General features: G+C 44.3%; 1 protein-coding gene across 2 annotated transcripts; it reads right to left on the bottom strand.

Moving 5' to 3' along the window:
* Positions 1–204: 204 nt before the first annotated feature.
* On the bottom strand, positions 205–27,137 carry B4GALT4 (beta-1,4-galactosyltransferase 4). Of its 2 annotated transcripts, XM_081004198.1 has the most exons (9): positions 26,846–27,137; positions 21,644–21,824; positions 21,427–21,546; positions 17,027–17,496; positions 15,328–15,560; positions 11,293–11,480; positions 10,173–10,295; positions 3,617–3,721; positions 205–3,121 (listed from the first exon to the last, which is right to left on the bottom strand). In XM_081004198.1, the coding sequence occupies exons 4-9, from the start codon at positions 17,295–17,297 to the stop codon at positions 2,980–2,982; spliced, it is 1,062 nt and encodes a 353-aa protein (XP_080860324.1). In that variant the 5' UTR covers positions 17,298–17,496; positions 21,427–21,546; positions 21,644–21,824; positions 26,846–27,137; the 3' UTR covers positions 205–2,979. The 2 variants fall into 2 exon arrangements, with proteins under 2 accessions (XP_080860324.1, XP_080860323.1); XM_081004197.1 differs by lacking the exon at positions 21,427–21,546.
* Positions 27,138–27,673: the final 536 nt, after the last annotated feature.

Here is a 27,673-nt window from a genome sequence, read left to right as displayed (position 1 = left end):
TTGAAGAGCAAGTGTTAGATCTTATAACCAGTTACACTGTGATGTGGATACTTGACATTACTGTATCCTCTTAACCGTATGAATGTAACGTGAATTTATGTGTTTGTTCTATTTTTAGACATCTTTTGCATTATAAATTCTGTTCTCTTGCACCAGTGTTAATGCTTTAAGGTGGCAGTTAAGTATTAAATGTGTTTCAAAGTGTTAATTTTGTAAAAGTTTATTTTTCAATGAATTTAAATAAACTGCACTGAGTATTAGCGTTTTGTCTCAGCCGCAATCATCACCTGCTTTTCTGAAGGATCATTTCTCTCCTTAGAGGCTTTGCATTGCTCCAGGGGTTTCTGATATACAGTACATGACAAGGGAAAACTATAGCCAATGGGTTATTTGCCTCCTTCCCATATAAAAGAGCACATGGTCATTTTACAGTAAGGCATGGGTGTTAGGAGCTAACTCCCTAGTTCACATTCCTCCCTAAAGCAATTCCATCTTAAACGGAGATAAATGATAGTGAGGTGTGAGAGTGGCCAAGGTTTGCACCCCGCATGCACTTTTGTTGTAAAAATTAAGACACCTGCTTCTAGGTGTATGTAGCTCTGTTGCACTTGGCTATATTCATAGAATCCTCAAGTTGGAAGGGACCATGAGGGTCACCTAGTCCACTTTGAGACCATGCACAATTTAAGCGCATGTCAGAATGCTGGGTTTTGCTTTACAGAAGGTGCTTCTGCGTCTTCCATTAGGGCATCCTGTACTGTGCCTCTTTTCCTCAGAGCGTCCCTGATATGAATCAGTCAGCTCTTGGGAATGTGCTCCTAAACTTTCTGGTACCAACTCAGTTTTTCTTTTCTTTTTCCCCACAAGCCTCTAGCAGAATTAATAACCTCTTCTTTCTATTCAAAGCCGTCAACAGAAGCCTTTACTCCATCGCTTCATTATGCCTTGAGATCTGATGACTGTGCTATAAACAGGCGGTGATCATCTTTACTTATTTCAGTGCAAATGGCAGGGGGACTTGACATATGAGAGATTAAGCATTTGCAAATTGCTTATGCAGTGCATTCAGTAATGTACAGCGAAGATGCATCAGTAGTTCATCTTGTGTAGAACAACCATATTGCAATGTTTGTTAGGTGTGAAGCAGGCAACAGGAACGCAGGGTAGCCCTGTGTACTGGCAGCATTCCCCCCTCTGCACAATTATCCTGAAGGAAGCATCTGGCTTGCATAGAGAAGGTCCCTGGCTCAATCCCTAGCATCTTCAAGTAGGCCTGGAAAAGGCTGCCTGACTGAAATCTTGGGAGAGCCACTGCCAGCTAGTATGGACACTGGAGAGCTAGATGGACAATAGTATGACTTGGTATGAGACAGCTCCCTATGTTCTTAAGGGAGCTGCTTCAATAAGGGCAGGGTTTGCTCCACAGGGATGCAAATGATCTCCCTTTTTCCATGCACATAAAAGCTCTCTTCAGCTAGTCGATTATGCATTGTGCAGCATCACTGGGGGTGAGGCCAACACGTTCCTATTGGTCACTTCACTCACAAAATACGCATTGTGTATAGGCGGTGGCCATTTTGCACAGGGGTTGCATTCCTGACCCCGGCATGTGTTGGCGGAGCACGTGTAAGCCCGTTCCACCTCTGTCCAGCCCATTTTCTGACCACTTCCAGGTTGCAGTGACGCACGCATGTGCAGACAGTCGTGGCCTATATCTGCCTTGCATACTGTGAGGAACTGAAAGCATATCCACTAAGTGAAGTGACAAATGGTATCTACGGAGCGATTTGCAGACAGACAACTTGAAATTGTAACAACAAAGGCTTAATCATAGGAGCGGGCCTAATGAAGTCTATGCGACTTAGTCATGACTTGATGTAAGTCTCGGTGATTTATCTATTCTAAGCATTACAGCCCACTTTCATTTTGAACACCCACCCAAATTCAATAACTATTTTATTGAAAAACGCTCAGGATCAGTGGGCAAATATCAGTTGTATAATTTCTTCAAAATGCAAAACATTTCCTTCTAGGAATTGTTGAAACTTCACTCCCCCTCCCCGAAAACATATTCTACTTTTAGTACCATGGCCTGAAATGCTTTAGAAGATGCACCTAGAAGCTACACAACCACTTTTGTCATGCCCACACCCCCGGTAGTTGTTTCCAGACCATTTTACATGTGTGCATTATGCCTTTGAGGAACTGCATGGAGGAGCTTCAATATTTACTTCCACAACCTCTCACTCTGCATTCTCTTGCTGTCCTTAGGCAACGGCACCACAAACATTTTTACAAACCAGCTGCAGAATTAAATAAGGTTTCTCACGCACCCTTAAGCTGACAATGTAATTGGAAAGCTTCACCAAGACAATGGAATACTTTTCAATATGCTCCATATTTTATTGCGAGTTTTCAAATCTCCCTCATTCTCTTTGTGGGTATTCTTAACACGATGGCATCAGATACCTTTACCTCAGGAGGTTATGATGAATGCTTGTTCAACTGGCTGAAGAAAAAGCCATTTCCAACAGGGCTATCCTATTTAAAAAAGAATTGCCCATTGGATGAAGAAGCCCTTTAACTTTGCACCTTGGAAAAAGCATGGCAGTATTGTCCTTATATCCTTGTTTCCACTTTAAAATGGTGGAGATTCAACAGCAGCTATCAAAACAGATAGCTTTCAGGCAGTGGAAGTCAATTCCCTCCAGAGGAAGGAATTAATATTTTTAATCAAATAAAAAACCATGATCATAGAGTTATTCATGTTAACCGCAGTCACCAACTGGCCAGTACTGTCCTGAAGTCCAGGAAGAAACATCTAACAAAGCTACTAGAGATCGGGTGTGGGGGGAACCCTATTCTTCCCCCTGTAATGTACTTGATTCTGCGAAATCACCAACAAAAAGGTAGGTGCTTGCTCTCGGCCCTGGAAATTGTCTTCCATTATCCATACAGTTCATTAGGCACAAGAGAAGGTTATGAAATCTTGGTCGGCGTGCCGAAGTCCACTGTGATGTTGGTGTACAAAGGGTTGTGTTCCACGGAGAGCAGCTTGTAAGAGCAGGAGTTTAGCCCGTCTGTTTTCCACACTTGAGATACCTGACGCAAGAGTTTCATTCTGAACAATTAAAAATAAAAATGGGTAGGGTGGGGTGGGGTGGAGAGAGAACAGAAAAGAGGGCATGAATTAAAATGTCATGAAGGTTCTGTTTTAGAGACAGGTACGCTATGTAAAACTTTGAAAGCAGATGAATCTTAAGTTCCAGTGGCTGAAGATGCAAACTGCAGTTTAAGAGGCAATACAGACCTGAGCAAGGACAACTTCTATATATGATATATTGTCAGGCTTGGTGTTTCACAATCCATTCATATAAGTACCATGCCCGCACTATGTTTAGACCAGGGGTAGTCAACGTTGTGCCCTGCAGATGTTGCAGGAGACAATGCCCATCATCCCTGACCATTGGAAATGCTGGCTGGAGCTGTTGGAAATTTTAGTCCAAAACTTCTGGTGGGCACCATAATGGCCACCCTGGCTTAGACCATAAGTCACGTTTTCCCCCATTTCCCATCCACCTAGTTTTGCTACCATAATATGACCTCATTGACTCACCTCTGTCGATTTGCTTCGTTGCCTCTGTCTCTCGTGTGGAAGATCATCGTGTATTTGGCCACATGAGGAGATGGCCGGATAACCTTCATCTTCTGCATTTCAACTCTAAATGCAAATATAGCAATGATTTGCAAGCATGTCATGGAGATGGCGGGGGGGATGAGGCTTGAGAATGATGATCAGAACCTCCCAACCTCCCCCAGCTAAAAACTAGAAAACAATAGGCATCTGACTCACACCCCCTCTAGTGCATCAATGCGCTTCAACTTCAACTGAACTGACAGCCACACTGTGCATTTTTGTACAAGCTGTAATGGAAGACCCTTAACTGTTACCTCTGCTATTAAAAATGTGGGGCACCGCCTCAAATTTTCAGATATCTCTCAATGGGGTGGGGCAAACTTTGGGGCCTTTTAAATTCATTTAGCGCTTCCAATCTGGCTGTGCAAATAAAAGAATCAAGGCTAGCAAGTGCTAGTTCGCTTCTTCCTAATCCCATTTCCTTGTGGGTGAGCCAGGTTGTCCATCCGCTGATTTAAAAAACCATCATATTCGGTTAGAACCCCACTTCACCCAAAGGCATGTACTGAAAGAGATCATGGGGAAAGGGGAATGCAGCTTGCACCTGACCTTAGCTGTTGAGTATAGCAGATTAATTACATACTGTATCTTTAGCTGCCAGGTGAAAGGGTTTTTCTATATCCAGGCCTTTGGCTGATTAACATTCTATGGCCTTTAAAATGTCTTTGTGGGAGGTGGGCTCCTTACCCCTGGTGTAGACAATACTGAGCTAGACAGACCAGTGGCTTAATTCGGTATAACACAGCTTCCTAACTTCCTATAGTGCACGTGCCAAACAGAGATACCCAGAGCTGGAAAACAACCAGTGAAAGAAAACCAATAATGATGGTATTACAGCTCAAGACTTCATTTGCTTAGGGATTCTAGGCAGTCACGTTGAAGGGACAAAATCCACGGAAGGCTTTTTACAATTAGAAGCAGTTTGCTGAAGGACAAGGCCTAACTAATCACTAGTAACTAACAGACTCAAAAAACAGCACGTCAGTACAGCACTGAGCAAAAACAAGTTCTAAAAAAAAAACCCCAAACAAAAAAACCCAAACCCTTTCCCACTCTGCTTTATAACCCGACTTCATTTTGTAAGAGTATAACAGAGGGAACTGCTGCCCTCTATTGGACTCATGGATGACAGCAGCACCAAGGACAGTCTTTTTGAGTACGGACGTTCTCTAGCCCAGTGGTTCCCAAAAGTCTTCCACGGATCATCCAGCCTCTGCTCACGACCAGCAGCTGCTTGCTGGCAGGGGGAAAACTTGTGAAAAAGTTTCTGGATGGCAAGTGAGCTGGGATTGGACAAAAACCTCTGATACAGTTTCTTCCAGGGGAAGAGAGAGTGCAAATGGCTTGCTCCACGGGGTAGATTCACATGCTTATCATTTTAAAAAATGTAAGCGATCCCTTCCCCTTGCTCTCTTCTTTTTAACTGAAAAAAACTTCTATTTGCATTCAACGACTATCAGGTTTTATCGTCTATCCCACTGCCTGTAGGTAGGGTTTTCTTGCCTTATGCATTTGGAATTCTTGTCTCATCTGGAATTCCAACAAGGGAAACAGCTAAGCCAGTGGCTTTCAACCAGTGTGCCGTGGCACCCCGGGGTGCCTTAAATGATGGTCAGGGGTGCCGCAGGGAGCACTGGCCTCCATCCCTCTTTCCTTTCCTTCCCTCCCTCCTCTGATACCCTCTCACGTCTCTGCTGCCCAAAGGCTGTTTGTGGCAGCAGCCCTGGCTATAAGCTCCCCAGGTAAATGGTGCCTCTGGGGCTGGCCAGGGGGTGCTGGTTTCCAGGAGCTGAGGCAGCCTTGGAGTAAGCGAGTAAGCAAGCAAGCAAGCAGGTGAGGGAGCCCAGCCAGCCAGTCCACCAAGCCCTTGCTTGGGAATGGGAATGGGAATGGACAGATAAGTGGGAGGCTGGGCAGGCAGGTAGGCGCTGCATTTTCTTGTGCTTGCTGTGTGCAATGCCTGCCAAGAAGAGGGGAGAAGAGAGAACATTTCACAAGGAAGGGTGAGGGACTGCCAGCTCTTCGGGGAAAGGGTGACTTAACTAGGCTTCTGAGGCTCAGAGAATGTTTTCCCAAAGGGGAGTCACAGAAAGAATGTAGTTGGTCAAGGGAGCCGTGGACTCAAACAGGTTGAAAACCTCTGAGCTAAGCAATTTGCCACTATGGTTAGCACAACAGCTCACCCTCTGATGATTTAGTTTAGTGCTAGGGCTGGGTGATACTTCCTTTTCAACATTGTGATATATCAGCAGCTAAATACCAGTATATGTTGACATATCACCATGACTGGAATTGATCTCGGCTGCTTCTTCCCACCTTTGGAAAGGAAGAAACAGCCAAGACACATGGCCCAGTCCTACACAGTGAGCGAGTCCCGATGCCTCTCAGGCTCATATGCGAGTCAAGGAGCATTGGGGCTTTGCTGAACTGCTCAGCGGGGGGTGGGGGGGTGGAAGAGGCCTCCCGTCCCCCAACTCAACGAGCCAGCGGTGGGCTGGAGGCTCCGTTAACCGCTTGGCTGAAGGGAGCGGCAACCATGTACCCCTCAGCTAAGAAGCGGAGGGAGGAACAAGCTGTATTGCGCCTCTCCAATGCAGCTTGTTTCTCCCTCTGCTGGTGTGAGGGCAGAGTGGGAGAGTGCCTTCACTCAGCTGTATATCGCTGGTGAAACCACTGCTGCTCCTGAGTCCCTCTGCTACCAGCACCAGCTGGAGGGAGCCAAGGGAGGTGGTGGTTTTGCTTGCAATAAAGTGAAGCCACCATCACAGTCTGCCTCTCACCCAGGCCTATTTAGTGCAAAAGGCAGCCTGCGTGGATGTTGTTTCCATGTTTTCTGTGGGAAGCTATGTGGCTACATTTGTGGGTGGGAGGAAACAGATGTACGGCAGAATCCTAATAAATTAAGAAGTTGGTTGTTCCTATTAAGCAAAGAGCAAGAATAAAAACCTCACTCAAAATAAGTACTGTATTTAACTAATTAATCTGTTTAAGCCAGGGATGAAACTTGGGCACAGGAGGACTAAATAATAATAAATTATTATTATTATCACTACTACTGCTACTATTACCAACATTACAAAATTCCAGCTGTTTTCTATTTAGTCTTCACCAATACTGTATCAAGCCCTGACCAAGCCTTCACCTATGTCTTGAAGGTGCAAGATCCTTCAGTTAGCAGAACCATATGCTGCAAAGTTTTGCTAAGGTGTACCATCTCTGACTACAAGTAAGGAATGGCATGTTTGAATACTCTCTCATATAAAAAAAGCCTTCTGCAAATAGAACACTTGCACGTTAGGGACACAATTGCTTTTTTATTTTATTCAGTTGTAGTGGAGCAACGGAGACAAGTTTTTCCTACTGTCTGGGGATAGGCAATTTGTGGCAATATCACAAATTTTAGGGTCTGTTTTTAGTATACCTACAATCCTTTGCTTACTAGGGGCTAACCTACATTCTCTTCAAAAAATTGCTTTGCACAGGTAACCACCATAGAGGTATTTTTTTTTTTTCAAAAGTAGGGAGTCCACGGCTTTGGCTTTTAAAAAATAGGGGATCCTCAGTAATCAGCTATCTGGGAACCACTGCTCTAGCCACAAAATGCAAATTACATGCAAGAATACACAGGGATCCCCCAACCAAGGAAAAACAGTTTTCTAATGAGGAGATTAGAAGCACAGAAGCCTGCCCACCACATTTCCCCAGCAACTTTTTGTTCCCCCAGCTGATTTTTTTCCCTTTGCAGAATTCTAGACAAGACTTTATCTCCATTTACGAAATTCAAGTAGGACCCTGCAGGAGGCGCAGCAGGGATTGGGAGTGGAGAGGAGGAAGCACAATTGCACACACCACTTCCATGTTCCTTGGCTTCTCCTCTCAACTCTGTTTTTCCTTAGGAGGGCGAGGAGAAGCCACCAGGAGCTGGCATAACATGTAGTTCTGCCCATGGTGAGCCCCACCCAGAATGCACAGCTGCTACTCAGACCACGCAATTGCAGATGTTGCTGTATGTTGGTCCTACTCCATGTCCACCAGAGCTCTGGGGGACTAGAAATTGCTGCCAGCACTGGATTTCAGCTCCTCCAGGCTTTGATGTACTCATCTCAGGGGAAGGGTATATGTACCAGGGACCGTACGCTGGCAGCGACAATTTATCTAGACTCTGGAATAAGATGGTCTGCAGATCATCATAAAAAAATTAAGAGCCACTCCTTTAGGCTATTTCATCTTGGAACCATAAAATAAGTAGCTGGTGTTGACTGATAGTACTGGACATGTGCAGCATCCGTGCACTTATTGATAAAACCTTCACTGGCAAATAAACAGACCTCAGTGAAGGGTATAGGGAGAAAGAGAAGCCAGAGATATGGAGAGACCCCGGATCAAATTACCAGTTGACATGGTTGAAAAATAACTCCTTTTTTAAACAGTTGGTTCACAAGATGCAAGGATACTTATGGTTTTTGAGAAAGAAGAAACTAAATGCCTTCCTACAGGACCCAGCTGATAAATAAACTTTCAAAAGGAGCCAAAGTTGACTTCTGGAAAAAATAACGCTATCAGTCACATATTTTCAAAATTTCAGCAGCATTACTAATGCAATAAGGCACATGCTGCACCATGAAGATGGTCGAGGAAATAAAGTGCCACCATGTTAATTAAATTAATTGTGTCTGATGAAGTGGACTCTGGTTGTTTTTTTAAAGAGGCTTATGCCATAATAAATTTGCTAGTTTTTAAGGTGCAACAAGACTCGTTGCTGTATTTCCTGCAAGAGATAAACACAGCTGGGACTGGAAATTGCTGCCAATCTACAGAAAAAGACTGCCTCTCAATCCCAGCCCGTCCCTTTTTAGCATTCAGTCAAGAGGAACAATGCTTCTATCTTTCCTTTATTTCAGCTTGCAGTATTTATTTTCTTGTAAATGGCAGTTCTGTTGACATTCAGAGAGGAAGGTAAACAGAAAGGACAAGTTCTCTGAGGCAGCAATAAACAGATCCTGTAACCAAAAGCCAATCAAACTGTCAACGCAGCTGGCAAGCAAGACTCCCCAACAACAGCAAGAAGAGCCAGCAGTTCAGAAATGCTGACTTATGAGAAATTTGATTATTATACACCATGATTACTGTTTTCTTTTTAATTCCACACACTGCACATTTCTGTGGCTTCAATGTGTTAGAAATTGTTTTTTCTAGCAACAGCAGCAGGAACATAGCATAACAGATATGCTAGACATTTGTACCTCTCTCAGTGCAATGCTATCAATGTCCAGAAGTTTCTCAAATTTCTACACAGGAAGTTAAAAATTTGAAATGCAGTGGTACCTTGGTTGTCGAACTTAACCCGTTCCGGGAGTCCATTCGACTCCCAGAACGGTCCAAAAACCAAGGCGCGGCTTCCGATTGGCTGCAGGAGCTTCCTGCACTCAATCGGAAGCCGCAGAAGCCATGTCAGACATTTGGCTTCCGAAAAATGTTCTCAAACCAGAACACTCACTTCCGGGTTTGCGGCGTTCCGGAGCTGATTTGTTCAACAACAAAGGCTTTGACTACCAAGGTAGCACTGTACTCTTAAAATACCTGCACAGTTTGCCGCTTATAGTGAGCACAAGAAAACAAACTTATGGTTGGAGCTAATGGTGGTTTGTTTTCTGGGGGGGAGGGGGGGTTCCCCTCAAGTCACACTTTGTCCTTAGTTGCTGTGATGCACCTGCTTTTCAAGGGCAATAATGCAGTTTGTTGCAGGTGTGTTTTGCCACCTGGAAATCAATTGTGGTAGCAACCTAGATGTTTCTTAGATGGTGCTTTGGTGTTCGAAGCAAAAGTGCATTACGAGCCCTCCCCCCATCTCATTTTGAATGCTGTGCCCATTTTACACTCCTCCTTCCAATATTTCTTTGGTGGGTGGTCCTCACCAATTTTAGTACTTAAGCATATACATGTAATAAAGAGAAAGCAGGATTCTTTCCTGCTGCCCACATTAGGAAAGGCCTTAAATAATAGTTAGGTACAAGGGGGTCAATTTAAAAGATAGGGGCATAGGAACCTGCCATATGCCATTGGCTCATCTAGCTCAGAATTGTTTACACTGACTGGCAGTGGCTGTCCAGGGTTTCAGGCAGGAGTTGTTCCCAGCCCTACCTGGAGACTGAACCTGGGCCCTTCTGCATGCAAAGCCGATGCTCTATCACTGAGCTACAACCCTTCCAGCAAGCAGTTTCTGGTCACTAGTCAACCAGTAACTCCCTGTAATGATCTCATCTAAGTGCAGTCAATTCAAACTAGTGTCTATACTCCTGTCAAGATTTCATATCCCTATTTAGGCTATTTATATTGCACAAGCTTCTCATCTCCAATTCGCCCATAGCACTTCTCTTCCCCTTCTGCATTCATTTTAAGCAACGTATGAGTCATATCCAAGGAGCTCCAATCACCCACAGTCTATGCCACCCACTTTGCTTAGGTGTGCAATTACCTGATGCGGAGGTCATCATCCTCTGCTCCCCAGCCCCAGTAGTTGTTAGAAAATCCATTCACCTTGGAAAATTGCTCTCTTGTTAGAGCAGTTACACCCCCAAAGTATCCTTGGTAACGCAACCTAGGAACACATAAGAAGTGGTGGAGAAAAGTCTTTTCAGAAAGTGGCATAAACCCAAACACAGCCTTTATCAAAAACTATTTTATAGCCAGAAAAAAGTTCAGTTACCCATCTGCTGAAGCAAAAAATTAATAATGAAGTGTGTGTAGCGATGTGCTCTCAGGGGCCTTGCCATGTCCTGAGCAAGCAGTGTTAGTTAACCTATGGCATGAAATCTGGCTCAAAGACATTTCATTCTGTGAAATGAGAAAAGCCCCACAGATATAAAATACAATGGACAGGACAACTGGTAGGGGAAGCTCCTTGAAGATGGGTAAGGCTGTGTACATATATACATAAAAGGCACTCCAAATTTTTCTCCCAGCTGGCAACTAGCAGCCCTAAGGCTAATTTTATGTAGCTGTTGGGTCTAATTTCAGAAGCCCTTTGCCCAGCATTCAGCTCCTACCACCTGCAAGAATAACTCCTACCACCTGCAAGAATAACTCATCCATCCACCAACAGCCTACTGCAAAGGAAAAGAGAAGTGGAGAAGAAAGAGAATGGGGTAGTCCCACCCACACTTTGATCTGGCCCCACCTGCTTCTGGCTTCATGTTCACTCACAGATCACATGCGGTCCCTTACAGATTACACTCGAGAGCAGAGTTGCCCACCCCCCTGCTTAGAAAAACATGCAGAGGAAAAAGTGAGTCGTGCCAGGTCTCTCTCACCTTCCCAGAAACTGCATCCACCTTATGTCTTATCATGGCTCCCAAGGCAAGCTTTTTTCTCAGGGGGACCAAGATGGGTTGCAGTGTGTGTGTGTGTGTGGGTGGGTGGGTGGGTGGGTACACATACACATAGGGATGGGTGGCTGGGGTGCCTGCTTCAATTCTGCTTGCAAAATTCAAGCAATGGTAATCACCTGTTGTTAGTGTCCCTACTTGTATCACTATGAAAGGGCATGCAAATCAACACTTCTTCAGAAGATGCAGGTTCTCTCTCCTAGCTCCTACCTGTAGCCTGTGCTGTTTCTACCCACTACCAAGTGCTTTGGCTGACTGCCACACATGTAAATGTTGAAGTCGTTCTCTGGTACCAAGTCCACGTCATGGAATATGAAACAATCCCAGTTCTCTTCCTTCAAGGCCTCCAAGTATCCCACATTCAGCAGTTTTGCCCTGTTAAACTTGGCACTGCCAGCCTGCAAACAAGAAAAGGAAGCAATTTACGTCAGACCTGTTAAAACTAAGTAAACTTCCTATCAGAATGCTCTCCTTATCACACGTTTACAGTATCCTTTCCTGGCTCACAGCAACTGTACCATAAAAGCAGCTGTGGGATTGAGAGAAAAGGTAATGGAAATATTATAAATGAATAAAAACATATGTGTGTTTTGAGCCCAATCCAGCTCTAGCTGCAAACAACTCGTCTTGCATGTACAGTGTCTCTCATCCCATCAGCAGCCATCCTTCCTGGCTGCCTGTAAAGGAGAACACAGGGCAGCAAAGGCGCCCTCCATTAACTTGGCTGAGACCAGCTACCGTTTGGCTGCTCCCTTCCTAGAACTGCCTCAATCAGTAGCTATTCCATCTGAACTATTGCTAAGACCACTGGCTGCTTAATCTATTCAAATGCCATGCGGTTGTTTTTACCTAGGTCTTGGGCTATATTGGAAATTTTATTTTTTGTTCTTGTAGTTTTACTTGTTTACCTTATAACAGAATTGTTAAGTTACTGGGAAAGATCTCCACAACCCATGGACATTGACTACAACAGAGGTATGATAATTTAAACATCTGGCATTTAGTATGCGACTTAAGTTTTAAAATACATGGGTATGGACTCCTTTCGTATGTCCCACTGTGTTCAATGGGGCTTATTCGCTATAAGAATACAGTGGTGCCCCGCAAGACGAATGCCTCGCAAGACGGAAAACTCGCTAGACGAAAGAGTTTTCCGTTTTGGAGGTGCCTCGCAAAACGAATCTGCTATGGGCTTGCTTCGCAAGACGAAAATGTCTTGCGAGTTCCTGGGGTTTTTTTTTTCCTTTTCCCCCTCTTTTTCTAAGTCGCTAAGCCGCTTATCTGCTTATCTGCTTATCTGATAAGCTGCTAAAAGCCGCTAAAAGCCGCTAAAAGCCGCTAATAGCGCTAATCCGCTAATCCGTCAATGGGCTTGCTTCGCAAGACGAAAAAACCGCTAGACGAAGAGACTCCCAGAACGGATTCTTTTCGTCTTGCGAGGCACCACTGTAATTAGGATTGCAGCCTCAAACTTATATTTTGCATTCTAAAGTTCACTAGCATTGGCTATATTTCATTCACTCTACAATAAAAGAAGATTTTAAATTGAATATTAATTTCCTTTCTGTGTAACTGAGACAATATTGTTTTGCCCCCACTTATTCTTCTACAAAAGGGATGCGGGTGGCGCTGTGGGTTAAACCACAGAGCCTAGGACCTGCTGATCAGAAGGTCAGTGGTTCGAATCCCTGCGACAGGGTGAGCTCCCGTTGCTTGGTCCCTGCTCTTGCCCACCTAGCAGTTCGAAAGCACGTCAAAGTGCAAGTAGATAAATAGGTACCACTCCGGAGGAAAGGTAAACGGTGTTTCCGTGCGCTGCTCTAGTTCGCCAGAAGTGGCTTAGTCATGCTGGCCACATGACCCGGAAGCTGTACGCCGGCTCCCTCAGCCAATAAAGCGAGATGAGCGCCGCAACCCCAGAGTCGGTCACGACTGGACCTAATGGTCAGGGGTCCCTTTACCTTTACCCTTCTACAAACATATATAAAAAATACATATTTTCCTTCTCTCTTTTAAAATTGAGAGAAACTCCTTCAGCAACCTAAAGTCTGTTATAATGGCAAGGATGTGTATACTTTCTTATGGAGAACAGAGACACTCACAAAAGCATTCAGAACTCTTCCGGAATAGCATTCACCAGGCAAACAGGAAATGAATAAAAGATGAAAAGCCTTCTTAAAAGGAAAAAAGAGCTCCTTTTTTCTCTTTCATACAGAGCTGGTTTTATAAAAACCAAGTATTGACAAATGAATATTAATGCCATACTATTAGCTGCTTTTGTTTTAAATTAGACTGAGACTGCCAAGATGAAGCAAGTTGTCACTTCAGCACTGAACTTGAGATTCCAGGCAGTTTCAGGCAAAAAGCAGGTGCTGCAAAAGGACAGGTAGTGAACCCAGGTCAGTATTGTCTCCAACAGGGGAAAGGCATCTTTGAACTCAAGAACCACATTTGTTCCTGGGCAGCCTTCCAAGGGCCAGGTGTCAGTAGGGGCAGGGCCAAAGGCAAAACATAATGCCTCGGTAAAAATGAAATAAAAATCCGACCCTTGTATAGTAGGGTAGTTATTACACACATTCACACTCTCCTCTTATCCTCCATCCAGATGAGCAAGAGGCATATTCATTATTTATTATTATTATTATTACTACTACTACTACTACTACTACCCCACCCATCTGACCAGGTTGCCCCAGCCATTCTGGGTGGCTTCTAGCTTATATAAAAACATAATAAAACATTAAACAATAAAAGGTTCCCTATACAGGGCTGCCTTCAGATGTCCTTCTGAGTTAAAGGATACATTCCAGCCAGGCAAACAAACTCAAGAAGGGTGTGAAGCTGGGACAGACCTGGGTAGAGGTCTGAGGGCCACAGAGAGAGGCCTGGAGGGCCACATTTGTCCCCCAGGCCAGAGGTTCCCTAATCCAGGCCTACAATGACTTGGAAGCAGTTCTTCACAGCTTCAGACAAGGGTCTTCCTTAGGCCTACCTGGAGATGCCAGGATCGCTGTGTAGAATGTCAGTGGAAAGTGGAAAGTCAGCCCTTAAGAAAGAAGTTCTAGCCAAGTGTACAACACTTGCAACATACTTCAAAGTTCTGCCAGGAGAGCTTATCTAAAAATTTAGCCCACCTCGCCTGTTTAGATGACGAATACATGTGCAAATATTACTTCTGAGCAGAAGACTGGTGCAGTTTAAGGAATGGAACTCTCATTCCCTAGCCCCAATAATTTGTATTATTCCAGGAGATTTGAAAATGGTTATCACATTCCTCATTTAGGTTCCCACTAAGCCAGAATGTAATTGTGTACAAAAGAGCATCAAACCAATGTCAATTTGGTCTACTTAAGAGTATTACATCCATCATGGAACTCAAGGTGGTGGACATGGGATTCCCAAGCCTCCTATCCAAGCCCTGACCAGACCCAAACCTGCTTTGCCACAGCGATGTGGCTGCATTATACCCCCTCTGACCCCGTCTTGATCCATGTAGCTTACAAGCCTAGGAACAGGAGCAGCCAATAAAATAATGGATAGGTAAAGCAGCTCTGGAGGGCAAGAGACCCAGATGTACCATCTCCAGTTTCCACTGTAATCCTTTTTAAAAAAATAAAAAATTGACTAGATAATGTATTATTTATTAATAGGAGACTGACTTATGAAACATGAAGCGTGAGCCAAGAATATGTGTCTCTATTGCTATAAATTCTGCCACATTTTGCACTCAAGGGAAGATGAAGGCCAAAGAACATTTTATTCTTTACAAAAAACACCACCTCTAAAGCAGTGAGTGCAAGGGAACTTCACCAAGCGTAGCCGAAGGAAGTCAGGCACACACGAAAATGCCAGCCAAGCCCCAGGACACAAACAGGCAATTATTTGAGCAAGACACATTTCTCAAGCCTGGCAGCTTTGAGAACAATGCTCTACCAACAGTGCATAAAGTTAATTTGCCACCCGCTCCGCTTAATTCATCTGATCTGCTTTAAGCTCTTGCAGCAGAAGACGAAACTCATCAGCACCGGTGCACATGGGGACTCCTAACCGCTGGTAACACACTGATATGGATTTGTATCAGGACTGGGGGAAACGATGTGGAATGTGCCTGAAGGAATGTGCCTGTTCTGATCCCCAATTGCACAAACAGACACAACAGTCAAAGGACCTCTAGGCACAACCACAGGGCAGGAAGGTTTGGATTCACCCCTCATCTTTAGCTGCAGATGTTTTGTATGGACCCACCTGGTGGATGATATAAATGCCATAGTCCAGCTGCTGCCGCTGCAGAAATGGGTGAAGGTGCTCCAGCAGGTACAACAGGTGCTTCTCTCGGTTGCGATGTGGTATCAATATTGCGACACGTTGCTGAGCTAAGCAGCCTTCTGGTCGATGACGTCCCTTTGACACTCGAGGATTCTCTTTCTGCACCTCCTCCAGGGTGAGAGATGCCTTAAAGAAAAGCTTGCTAGGGCCTCCTATGGGAAAAGGCATGACTTCAGTCTCATCTTCGTAAACTATAAACACAGCTGCTGTAAGTCGTAAGAGCAAATTAACTTAAATGCTTAGGAATCTGCGAAGCCATTTCAGAGACTGAGGAGGTTTATTTGATGCTTTGTTTTTTAAACTTAGAACTATACACTAAAATCTTTTGTAAGCAGCTAGATTTGGCCAGCAAGCTACTCTTTAAGTTACCTGGGGGAGAAGGGGAGGATGATTGGGGGCGGGCAAGCAATATTCTTCCTCAGTGTGGTCAGCTGTCAATTAGGCCTTCCATCCAGAGGTTCCCTGGGGCTCCTACCTTTGACTCTGTACCATAATCCAAATAGCAGGCTAGAAACATAACCCCAAAACTGGGAACTAGTAACCGCAAACCATAAAGGGAACTCTGCAAAAACTGTAAAGCAGTGGAAGGTAAGATGACCACAAGTTCATCATCCCTGTTATCAATGTCAGACTCATACATTATTGGTGTGTTACAGGAATAGCTTTTCCACTTGGTCCAGCAATATCTGAATAGTGGAATCATGTGGGGTGGCTTGATTATGGATGAGATGCTCACATTAGCACTGTTGGCTGCCATCTCACAAGTTTCCGCACAAAAATGGAAATTTCTCAAAGGATCTCCATGGAATTCTAATATTTGTTGGCACAGGATTCAGCCACAGAACTGTGACATATGAATCATGTTTTTGAATAGTACTAGAAGATATGTCAGACAGAGAAATGTAACACCAAGAGGAAAACAGAATGCTGATTTTTACAAGCTACAAGTGTTTTCTCATCTATGTGCAAATGACAAATTCTCCTTAAGACAGGGATAGGAACTGGATCTGGACAGCAGGCTGGATCCCTATCTCCCCCACCTACTGTGGGCCAAATGTGAAAGGCGGGAGGGACTGCCCACCTGTCAGTCACCTGACATCACAATGACACCAGTTGACCTGTTTTCATCTGCAAGCCCTGACAATCAGCTGATCATTGGTGTTTGCAGAGAGCCCTGCACAGCTCTTTGAAGCCCTGACAATCTGTTGATAGTTGGGGCTTCAAAGCCTAATGGACAGCTCCCTGCTAGCTCCACCAATCACCTGATCATTGGTGGCTTGCAAGAACCACACAGAGCACTATATGCAGGGCTCTGCAGACGCAATCTCCTTTTTGGCACAGCTGCGACTTTGCCTGCCTCACTCCCAACACCTTGTATAACATCAGGGTATGGCAGGTGGATATGGCTTGGTCAAATCAGCCTTGCAGGTCCAATGGGGAGGCCTGGCAGGCCTGATTAGGCACACAAGCCTGAAGTCTCTCCCCCCCCCCCCTCGATGCCTTAAGGATTTTTTTTGGGGGGGAAGGGAATCCTCCCCTCTTTGACTTCTTAGCTAAAGCCCCAAAATCCATGAAGTCTTGCTTTAAGACTGAGATTGGAAAACTTGAATCAACCTACGCAGATACGGAGACAGAGAGGGACACGGGGGCTTCATTATGGGCAGTTTCACAGTAGGCATGGTGCTCTTGTCTGGATTTTCCGTTCGCTCCTCTGTGATAGTGGTTGGTTTTCGGAAACTCCCCATGATGCTTTTTGCTCTCGGAGTTTCGTGCACGGCATCCACTAGGTAAGTGGAAGTGGCCCAGCCCACCAATAAGACACACAAGGTGAATAGCATGAGCAGCTTGAGCTTGTAGGAGACGTGAAGGCTGGCACAGCTCAAGCCCATGGCCTTGCCTGGTTTATACACTGCTCCCTCGACACTGTCCTTGACGTCTCCTTGTCACAGTGCACTTCGAGGAGAGCAGGAAAGTCAAGACGAAACAAGGAGTTCTGTGACGCCGCATTCTGACAAGTCTCCTCTGACTTTTGAACTCATGTCTTTCTAGCTGAACGATAAGCAGAAGGCAGGCATTACAAGAGTCGACCTGTTCAGAGAGAGACGAAAAGGTCATTCTATGCCATCACCCCTCCAACCTTTAAACAGAAGCGCTGTGCAAAGGCTGTGAAACCAAAATACACAGGCCGTGGGAAAGTAGGGTTTTCTTCCTCCCTCTGTAACAAAACAAGCTCCAAAACTGTGTCACACATAGATAAAATCTTAATTTCCCAAGTGTTAGGGAAGCAGTTGTGAAGAAACCATAGCTCAGTAACAGAGCGTATTTTTGCATGCTGAAGATCCCTGGCAAGAGAGGATGAATAGAGTAGGAAAGACCCCTCTACCTAACAGCCTGGACAGCTGCTAGATAGACAACTGGGGTAGGTGGAGAGTCACCTGGTATAAGGAAGCTTCCTGTGTTCCTATATTCTGTGGGGCAAGAGGGCATGTGGGCTGCATGACTGGAAGTTTTGGATTATGCCCCCAGTGAGTACAGAGTCTATTTAGTTGAGAACAGATGTTATAGCAACCAATTAGTATAAATGCTGTTCAAGAAACATATGAATTACCTAAGAACCTGGAAGCATAGAATTGCAGAGTTGGAAGGGACCACAAGCGTCATCTAATTCAACCTCCTCCAATGCAGGCATCTTTTTGCCTGAAGTGGTCACAAGTTACAAGCTGTTCAAGAAATGTATGAACTCCCCTTTTCTTGTGTGATTCAAAAAAAGCACTCTGGGTCAGGTAGAGTTTAAAGCAGTCTTCCCCATCTTGGTGCCCTCCAGATATTTTGGTCTATCGGTTCCATCACAGCTAATGTTCAGGGATGACGGGAGTTGTAGTACATAAAAACAGGCGATATACTCCTGTGGTGGGCAACTTTTTTTTGTTGGGGGGAGGAAGTAGCAGGTAAACCAACTTGTAATCATTTTGGTGAAAGGTGGCATATGATGATTTTAAATAAATACTTGTCAGGTGGACAGTTTTCTTGCTGGGGACCCAGCCCAGGGGGAACAAGTTATCTCAGCTTGAAAAAGAAAAGATGAAAGAGTGCTTATTGGCTGGACACCTGCGGCACAAAACTCCCTCACATCTCCCCGGAGTAGTTTTTAAGCCTAAATAGAAAAATTGGGCACAATATGATTGCACGTTTAAACAATCATACGTAGGAAAAGGAAGGTAAAGACTCATCCCATGGAACCAAAACACATGCGGACTCCTATTTTCATATATATTTGAAAGCAGCCTTAAAAAATCCCCCCGGCTTCTCCTTATCAGCCATATCATCCTAAGATGACAAGGTAGCATTAGAATAGTGCAAGTCACCAATGGTTCCTTCCCCTGCAAGTACATAATTAACACAACAGTAGGAGAAATGCAATACAGATGGGTAAAAGATAAGCTCATTAAATGCTAAACACACACACACACACACACACAGATATTGATCAATCTGCAAGTTCAAGCATGGCATTTCAGTCTCAGCTCAGCAAACAGCTATGCAAAAAGGAAGTAGGGAGGCTGAAGCATGCACTCTGAATATATGATCTGATGGCTGGTAGATAGGCAAGGTACGCGATTTTGAGGAATGCATCTTTGCAATGCTATGTGCCAAACAACTGATGCAGGAAAAATAGGGGGATAAATACATTGGGGTTAAAAAGTGCAATATCAACTAAGCAGAAATTTTTAAAAAGTTGTAGAAAGTGATTAAATATGCAACAGGGATAGAAAAATAAAAAAGCACAAGAATTAAGCCATTGCATAGACAGTTTCTCACATGCAGTATCTTGTTTCCACTTGTTAAAGTTACTAGTTTGTGGCACGTTCTAAAACCAGCAAACTATAATTTGCACCTGCCCTCTAAGCAAATAATGCTTTGCAACAAACCTGCAACTAACTAAGCAAGTGGAATATACAAGGAAAGATGACAAAAAGGGCTTTTTCCCATACCACCAAATCATGAGATGTGTAGTTTCAGGGTTCACTATGTTTTGTAATTTTTTTTGTAATTGTATGTTTTTGTTTAACTGTTTTTAATGTATTTTTAAACTGTTGTAACCCACCATGATACCTTAGGGTGAAGGGCAGATAATAAATAATAATGTTAATACACATTCAAAATAAGCAGTATGGCGAAAAGGCACTGTGATCGTGAGACCTCAGGACATGGTGTAGCTTCAATGCAAGCATAGGATATATTATCTGGCGGTGTTTCGTTGTTTTTCAGTATTAACTATGGACTGCAGCTTTGGCAGTAATGCTCATTTATTTATTCACAATTATACATAGCATTGGCGTCTTTTTGTATTGAGAAATGGCTGCAAATAGGAGACTGCAAGGTTCTGTATTTTTTTTTAAAAAAAATAATATTTATTAGTAGTTTCAAAATTATAGAAAATAAAGAAAAAATAAAAAGCAACACAATAATACATAAAAAGGGGGGGGAAAGGCAGAAACCAATACAACAGATAAAAGATAAAAAAAGATAAAAAGATAAAAAGAAAAAAGGAAGACAAAAAAAAAACCACAAATCCCAAATTACATATCTATAACTTCCATTTGCTTGTTTCATTGACCTCCTCACACCTCCCTTCTTGCATTCTAGTTCAATTAGTTATTTCAGCAAATTCTTTCCATCTTTCTCAATTTTTGTTACAAAATTTATCTTAACAATTTAACCTAATAATTAGCTCAACAAATCCTTTCCATCTTTCCCCATATTCTGTTATTCAAATTACCTTAGTTTATTTAACCTTATCTTACCCTAAAATACCTTAAAGCTTAAGTCTTAGTTCTGTATTGGCTTGGTGTGGACATACGCCATTGAATGAAAATGGCCTGTGTTTTTTCTCCCCGGTAACTAATGGCCAATTTTAAGCATTTGAAAGCCACAGACACAAAGACACTGTATAAATAAATGTATAAAGCGGGAGAGGGGAACAGTTTTTCAGTCCAGGGGCTGCATACTCTTGCAGGCAACCTTCTGGATGCCATATGTCAGAGCTGGGTGGCAAAAAAGGGGATGAGGCAACAGATGTGACTCTCAGATTTGTACAGAAGGCTAAATTCCAGCAAAAGAAAAATTCAGAGCTTTCTACGTGCACACATACATCCACCCAGGCACTCAAGGAGAGAGCAGGGCAGGGCCAGTGAAGGTGCAGCCTGGGCAAAGTCCCAAGGGCCAGACAAAGAAGCACCCAAGCCTTGGGTTCCCTGCTTCTGTATTAGGATATCCCCTACAGAAAGACATGTGTGCAAGCACGAAATAAGACACAGTGGAACCTCATGTTATGGACGGGATCCGTTCCAGAGGCCCGTCCTTAACACAGAACTGACACAAGCATGAAGTGCCACATCTGCACACGGTATGATTTAGCGCTTCTGTGCATGCGGCAAAACCCGGAAGTAACCCGTTCCGGTACTTCCGGCTTGCCGTGGGACACAACACGAAAACACGTAACCTGAAGTGGACGCAACATGAAGTATGACTGTACTGACTGGGCCATGCTGTTTTTATTGCAATTATCTGTATGTGGTTTTTCAATTATTCCACCCCCACCCCACCCTACTTTCAGATGTTCTTATTTTAATCTGTAAGCCGCCTTAAGTCCCTGTAAGGGGAAAAGATGATGTAATAATTATAACAGAGCATTTACTTTGCATGCAGAAGGTCTTAGGTTTAATCTCCAGCATCTCCAGGTAGGACTGGAGAGAAGCTGCCAGTCAGTTCAATAGGGAGCTAGATGGACTAGTATAAAGCAGCTTCCTATGCTCCCAAAGGAAATTTTAAAAGAACATCAGAAAAGGCTGGAAAGCACACACTAGCACACACATTTGCATTCCTTACACTTGCAGGCAGATACACTTCTACCTAAAAAAAAACCCCTGAAGGCAAGGTGAGCTGAAAATACCGACAAGAGATAACCTGAAACTGAAAGAACTAAGACCTGAGTTCAATTAATGCTTTTAAATTCACCCCTTTCCCGACTTTCATCATTTCTAATATGGCTTCAGCTGTCCTTCTTGCTCTCTACGCTGAAAATCCTTCCACTGGAGTAAACGTGATCAGGCTCCCATTCAGCCTGGTCCATTCAGCCTGCAACAGAGACTCGAGTCAAAGATGCAACTCATCCACTCGCTCCCGTTTCCTTCCTGCTGTTTGAGCCAAGAGAAAGCGAGCCCCTTAGACTTACTTGATCCTGCCACCGCTGCTCCTCTTCCTGCTGCGGTGAAGCTGTTTTGTCCTTATCGCAGCTACCAGGGCTCCAGTGCCAAGTGGCAGGGCACTTTTCAGACCTGAAACCCCACACCATAAAGGAACCTCTGTTGCCTCTCAGGGATTCAGGAGGAGTCTGCTCAAAACTGCAGGAGCCACTGAAAGAAAAGTCAACAGTTTCAGCCTTCCCCTGTTAGAAAGCCACTCCCTCACCCCTTCCAAGACATTTAATTCCTCCCACCACTCTTCTTTTCTTTCTAGCAAGATGTGAAAAGAAGCCACATCAGGGAAATTCTGGAGAGCTGGAGCAGGGAAACACTCACAGATGCCTGTGCAAATGTGGCCTGACAACATCGGTTGCCAAAACATACAAGCCCAGATTTATTTCTGTCCTGCAAGTTTCTCTGCCTTTGTAGGAAGTCATAGATCACAGAATTGTAGAGCTGGTCACGAGGGTCATCTAGCCCAACCCCCTGCAATGCAGGAATCTTTTGCCCAATGTTCATGACCCTGAGGGCATTTTGCCCAATGTGAGGCTTGAACCCACAACCCTGAGGGTAGGAGTCTCATGCTCTACCAAGTGAGCTGTCCCAGCTTCAAGATATATCATCAATTTCTTTGTGAGTTAAATGTACCATATATGCCACCCACACAGAATAGCTCCTGGGTTAATAATAAATAAAACCAGTTTGGAGAAGAGCTGATTTTTCTGTAACAGTAGTCAGACATGTGCTTTGAATGCAGATGGCCCAAAGTACAATCCCCGGTGTCTTCAAGAAGGGGTAAGAAGGTTCCCTGCCTTAAACCATGGAGAGCAGCTGCTAGTCAGGGAGTGGACAATACAGAACTCAATGAACCAGTGGTCTGACTCAGAATAAGGTCAGCTTCCTACGTTTCTGGTCTATAAACAACATGAAAAGGGTAAACAACATATAAAGACCAGAGTGGGAATCAACTAAATTTTACGTAGTAGACACAATGAAATTAATCAACATGACTAAGGTGCATTAATTTCAATAGGTCTACTCTGAGCTCAATTGATGCCACCCCAGCATAGGAATAGCAGCTTCCCACCCTCCTTACCCTGCACTTTGCTTCTTCACTTACATGTTACAAACCCCACTAAGGAGTTTTAGCAGCCAAAGTGCTACCAAATTCAACAGTTATGTAAGAAGCAAGTTGTCCAGCAAGTCCAACGTTTGTAACAAACAGTTTGTATAATCTGATCTGGAAATGAAACCTGAGGATTCAAGTGAATGCATAGGAGCAGAATTTCAACCAGACTTTAACCAGGTTAACACTTGAGTTTATATGTGATCTGAGCACCACAATGCAGCTGCATTACTAGCATCTGTCTTGTTTAATCTGGTTCTTCACCCACCCCCCCAAAATCACTTTATAGCCATTTAACAATTAAAAGTCATTCTTGTTTCAATCTAAACTTATGATATATCCTAGGAAACGTTTCCTCCCCCTTCGTGCTTAGGAAATCTAGAATTTCAGATGTCCTCTGACAAGTAGTAATAAACTCTAGTTTTATTATCTGTTTGCCAGTCTATAAAGGAAAAGAAACACGTTTTCTGCTGTCTTGTACACTAGGTATAATTACTGAAATTCGTTATGGCAGATAAGACAACAGATTCTGGATGATAGGTGTCAAGCAGACAATGTAATCTCCCTTTGTCCTCCTACAGCTTCCAGCTGGTAAGTGCTTAAACAGTGACCTTAATTTAGGAAAAGTAATCTGTTCTTGCTCCATTGAAATCAATGAGGCTGATTAGTTGTAATCCAAGCATATTCTATTCATTTATGTGCGGCTTCGGGCATCATTAAATTTTTCTGGTTTGGCTCCAACACTTAGAGCAATTACTAATATTAACTTCAAATGTGATAAAGCAACTTTCTGAGTATATAAATATCCTGCTCCTGGGAGTTTGAAAGCCAAGGATCCAATTCATTCTGGGAATCTTGCACTATCTTTTGGAACTGCTGCCCTGGTGAGAAAAAGTAGTGTACCTTGCAGATGCCAGAGAGCAAGGCAGTTTCTATTAGCAAAACCAAAGAAAAAGTCAGCCACACATATCGAGACAAATTATTTCCTCAGGTGATGATTGCATCCAGAAAATTAATTAGAAGTTGGTTCAATTAAAAGAGGTGCAGCAACTCCTGTGCACAAACACTCATTAAGTTTCAGCAATAAAAGGGAGCAATAAAAAGACCCATGCTGGGATGGGAGAGGCAGCAAATTAAATAGCAAGCTCTGAACTTCCGTCTCCTGTCTGTTGCGGCACTGTCAGCACTCATTTGATGTACAACAGCTGCGATCCTAATCCTGGTGCATTCCCTGGTGCTGCCACATAATGATGCATACGGTGGGGCTATAAGGCAAGGTTAGTAGCAGCAACCCTAAAGAGCCCTCTCTTCCTTTCATTTTCATTGCTTGCAACTTCACCTTGTAGCCACTGCCCACTTTTGGCCCTGCTGCCAACTTCAAAGACTGGGGTTACTAAAGAAAATGGCCAGGACTTTGCTCCAGATAGTTTTCAGGTAGAGGAGCACAATTCAAACTGCACAATCCTTCTGTCAAAGCAAAGCACACTTCAGTTGTGTCAAACTGGCTCAGCATCTTTGAGAGCAAAAAGCAGCAGGAGGGGGGGTGAGAAGGGTTTTTTTGTGGGAAACCAGTGTGACAGGCTCTGTTGTGAGCTCAATTCATATTGCCCCAAAACCCAAGGCTTCTTTTTATTCTTCAAAATAAAGAAACAGCAACATTAGGTGCACTTTTTAAAAAGCATGATTAAAACGAAGTATGATTTGGCCCCTAAAAGGAACTTGCAGGAGGAAGTGAGAGATAGGAATAACTCTCCCTGTCTCCCCATGGTGCTTTTCACTGACTAGAAGGGAAAACTGAGGCTTTGCTCTGTTGTATTCAATGTTGATGCGGAAGGAACGGAAGCATTGTGAGAATTAATGCATATGCCTCTGTATACTTGTCTAAGTAATTCTCACATGCTGTGTAGTCATAGGGGGACAACATGCTTACCAGTGTTGTTTGTCTATAACACTTGTCCTAACAAATTAACACTGGTAAAATGACTTCAGGCCACAAAAAAGTTTATACCTCTAGGCTAAAGGCTTTTTTATTAAAACAGCATACAGTACATGAAATCTACTCTTTTTTGAAAAATGCATTTCCACAAATGTTCCATTTCTCCCTATCTATCGGAAATTCTGTTACAAATCTTGCATCCTAGTTTTTTGGGTAATAAATGAAATGTTCAGTTGTATTATTCTTCTAGACCAGCATTTCCCAACCTTGGGCCTCCAGCTGTTTTTGGACTACAACTCCCATAATCCTCAGCTAGCAAGACCAGTGGTCAGGGATGATGGGAATTGTAGTTCGAAAACAGCTGGAGGCCCAAGGTTGGGAAACACTGTTCTAGACCACTGGTCTTTAAACAAGAGTCTGTTATTCCCAACAGGACTGCAAACTTACCTAAGGAGAATCACATTAGCAATGTAATGGTGATCTTTTGAAGTGAAAATGAAAGCAACTAATAGAGGAAAGAGGGAAGGGGGAAAGGAGGGAAAAAAGGCCACAGCTGTTAAGTGTAAGTAAATCAATGATTGGGCGTTGTCCCTATTCTAGAATGTATTCTGTAAAGTATCAAATGTTGGAATTATATTTACTAATAAAAGTAACTACGCTTTATAGAAGTTAAGCTCAAGTATCAAATGTATTTCTGCAAATGTCAACAAAAAATGAAATTAATCATCCAATGTAAACTGTTTTAACACATAGTTCTTAATAGAACGCAACAGTGCAGATGAGCGACTTTTGGAGTAAAAGGATCGTTCAGCCAGCTGGGTGCAGTGCTGAGAAACCTTAGGTCAAGGGGCTGAATGCAGCCCTCCAGTCTTTTCCAAATGGCCCTTGGAAGTCTCTCAAGGCCACAACACGCACTGACCCTGCTCTTCCTTGAGTGTTTTTGCCTGGCTAGAATCGGTCCATAAAGTATAATGCTTCTTGCTTGTCCAAACAGAGGGTGCTGAGTTCTGCATGTAAGAAACCTTTAGAGTTTTGCATGCCTAGCTTGTACAAAGGCAAGGGTGCATACCCTGCCCCACCTACTTTGGTCCCTGCCCCACCCACCAGGGGCATGCAATCCTCAGGCTGCCCACAAGGAAACACATCCTTGACTTGAAAAGGGTACCCTATTCCAGGACCAGAGGATCAGGTTCAAATCCCCATTCATATATAAAGCTCACTGAGTAGCCTGGGGTAAATCATCCACTCTCACTCTAGTAACCTACCTCAAATGGTTGTCATCCAGTTCACACACCTCTGTGGCCTCCTTAAAGGAGAGACCTAGCAGAGACAAGCAGCTGTATGGGACTCCAGGCAGCCTCCTCCCAGACAAGCCTCCCTTTTGAGTCAGCCATCAACGGAGGCCTTGTGTACAGCATTCCAGGCACATTCCTTGAATTTCCCCCTGACAGCCACCCAAGTCCATGCACTATCCCAACCAGAGCTTTATGAGAACTGAGAGGAAGTAGAAAAAACCATGTGCTCTACAGAGTTGTGTTTTAAAACACACAGAGAGAAAATGCATTAAACACATATTCGTTTCCACTAGGCGTTTTATATACCACCCAGGATCTCCTGTGAGGACCCTCCCAAACGCCAAGTGCCCATTCCTCTCCTGTCCCCATGGAGCGGCGCTACAGTGGTACCTCGGGTAAAGTACTTAATTCGTTTCGGAGGTCCGTACTTAACCTGAAACTGTTCTTAACCTGAAGCACCACTTTAGCTAATGGGGCCTCCTGCTGCCGCCGCGCCGTCTGAGCACAATTTCTGTTCTCATCCTGAAGCAAAGTTCTTAACCTGAAGCACTATTTCTGGGTTAGTGGACTCTGTAACCTGAAGCGTCTGTAACCTGAGGTACCACTGTACTTGTGTTGTGAGACGCGCATTTTACGCACCTCCGGCTTGAAAAGCGCCAGGCTGCGCTACCCAAGATGCCTGGTCTTACTCGCCGCCGCCACCCCCCCAAACCCCGGACGCTTCGACGGAGCGGTGCGCCCATAAACCCGCTGCCCCGCCCCGCCGCCCCCGCCGCAGCCGGTCTCCTCACAGGCAAGTCCCGCCGCGCTCAGGGGGCTCCGGCTGTCCATTTACCTTCGGAGGAGGCCCGCCGACTACAGCGGGGGTTTTACGCCCGAGAAAGCGCCCACCGGCTCGGGCAGCCCCAGAGCATCCCTTCCCCGCTCCCTGGAGAGGCCGCCGCTCCTACGCTGGAAGCTGGTACGCGGGAAGCGGGCCGAGGCGCCACGGGGCTCCTTTACGCGCCGCCCGCCCGGGCGCCTCTGGTTACTCGGGGCTTCGGGTATCAACCCAAATCCCCCGCCAACCACAGAGACACGGACGGAACGGCCGCCTCCGACGACCATAGAGAGATTCCTCCCGGCAGATAGAGCGTCACGGAGCTTTGCCCACCCCAACCCCCACCCCCGCTACAGTTGCCTGGAAACGAGGCCCGGCGTCTCTCTCGCGCGCGCGCAAATAGCGGTGCGTCCTGGTTAGCGCGCTTGGCGTCTCCTTTCAAGGGCTCCTCTTCTGTCTCTATGTTGAAATTGCACCCCATAAGCTTAGGACTATAGACCATCCAAACATTCCCAACCACATACAACCGTGACCTTGTCAGTTCTCATCCAACAGATGTTCTCGATTGAAATAGGACTTTTTCAGCCTATGACATAACACCAAATGAAGCCATATTGCAATAATAGTGGTGACATTGTTTTCCCTGTATTCAGTAACTTGCAGTGGCAGCTGCTTTTATGATAGATAATTAAATTTTGTTTTACAATTTAAAGTACTCATTTAAACATCCTTTCAATATCAGTGACTTCCCTCCTCTTTCCATGGTTCATTTTACGTATCATAAATCCCTGCATATTTTACAGAAACTATACCATTCAGTATTCCATTATTACATCCATCAAA

This window comes from Podarcis pityusensis (genome assembly GCF_964106645.2).
Source record: "Podarcis pityusensis genome assembly, chromosome: 4".
NCBI lineage: Eukaryota > Metazoa > Chordata > Lepidosauria > Squamata > Lacertidae > Podarcis > Podarcis pityusensis.
Note: the sequence above shows the minus strand (reverse complement) of the source record. Positions and strands in the feature narration are given on the sequence as shown.

Coding starts and splice junctions, on each gene's coding strand:
- B4GALT4 (XM_081004198.1), bottom strand. CDS start 17,297: ATGGGCTTGAGCTGTGCCAGCCTTCACGTCTCCTACAAGCTCAAGCTG. Junction 11,481..15,327: donor GCATTTATATCATCCACCAG/GTGGGTCCATAC, acceptor TCTTGTTTGCAG/GCTGGCAGTGCCAAGTTTAA. Junction 3,122..3,616: donor AACGAAGCAAATCGACAGAG/GTGAGTCAATGA, acceptor TTAATTGTTCAG/AATGAAACTCTTGCGTCAGG.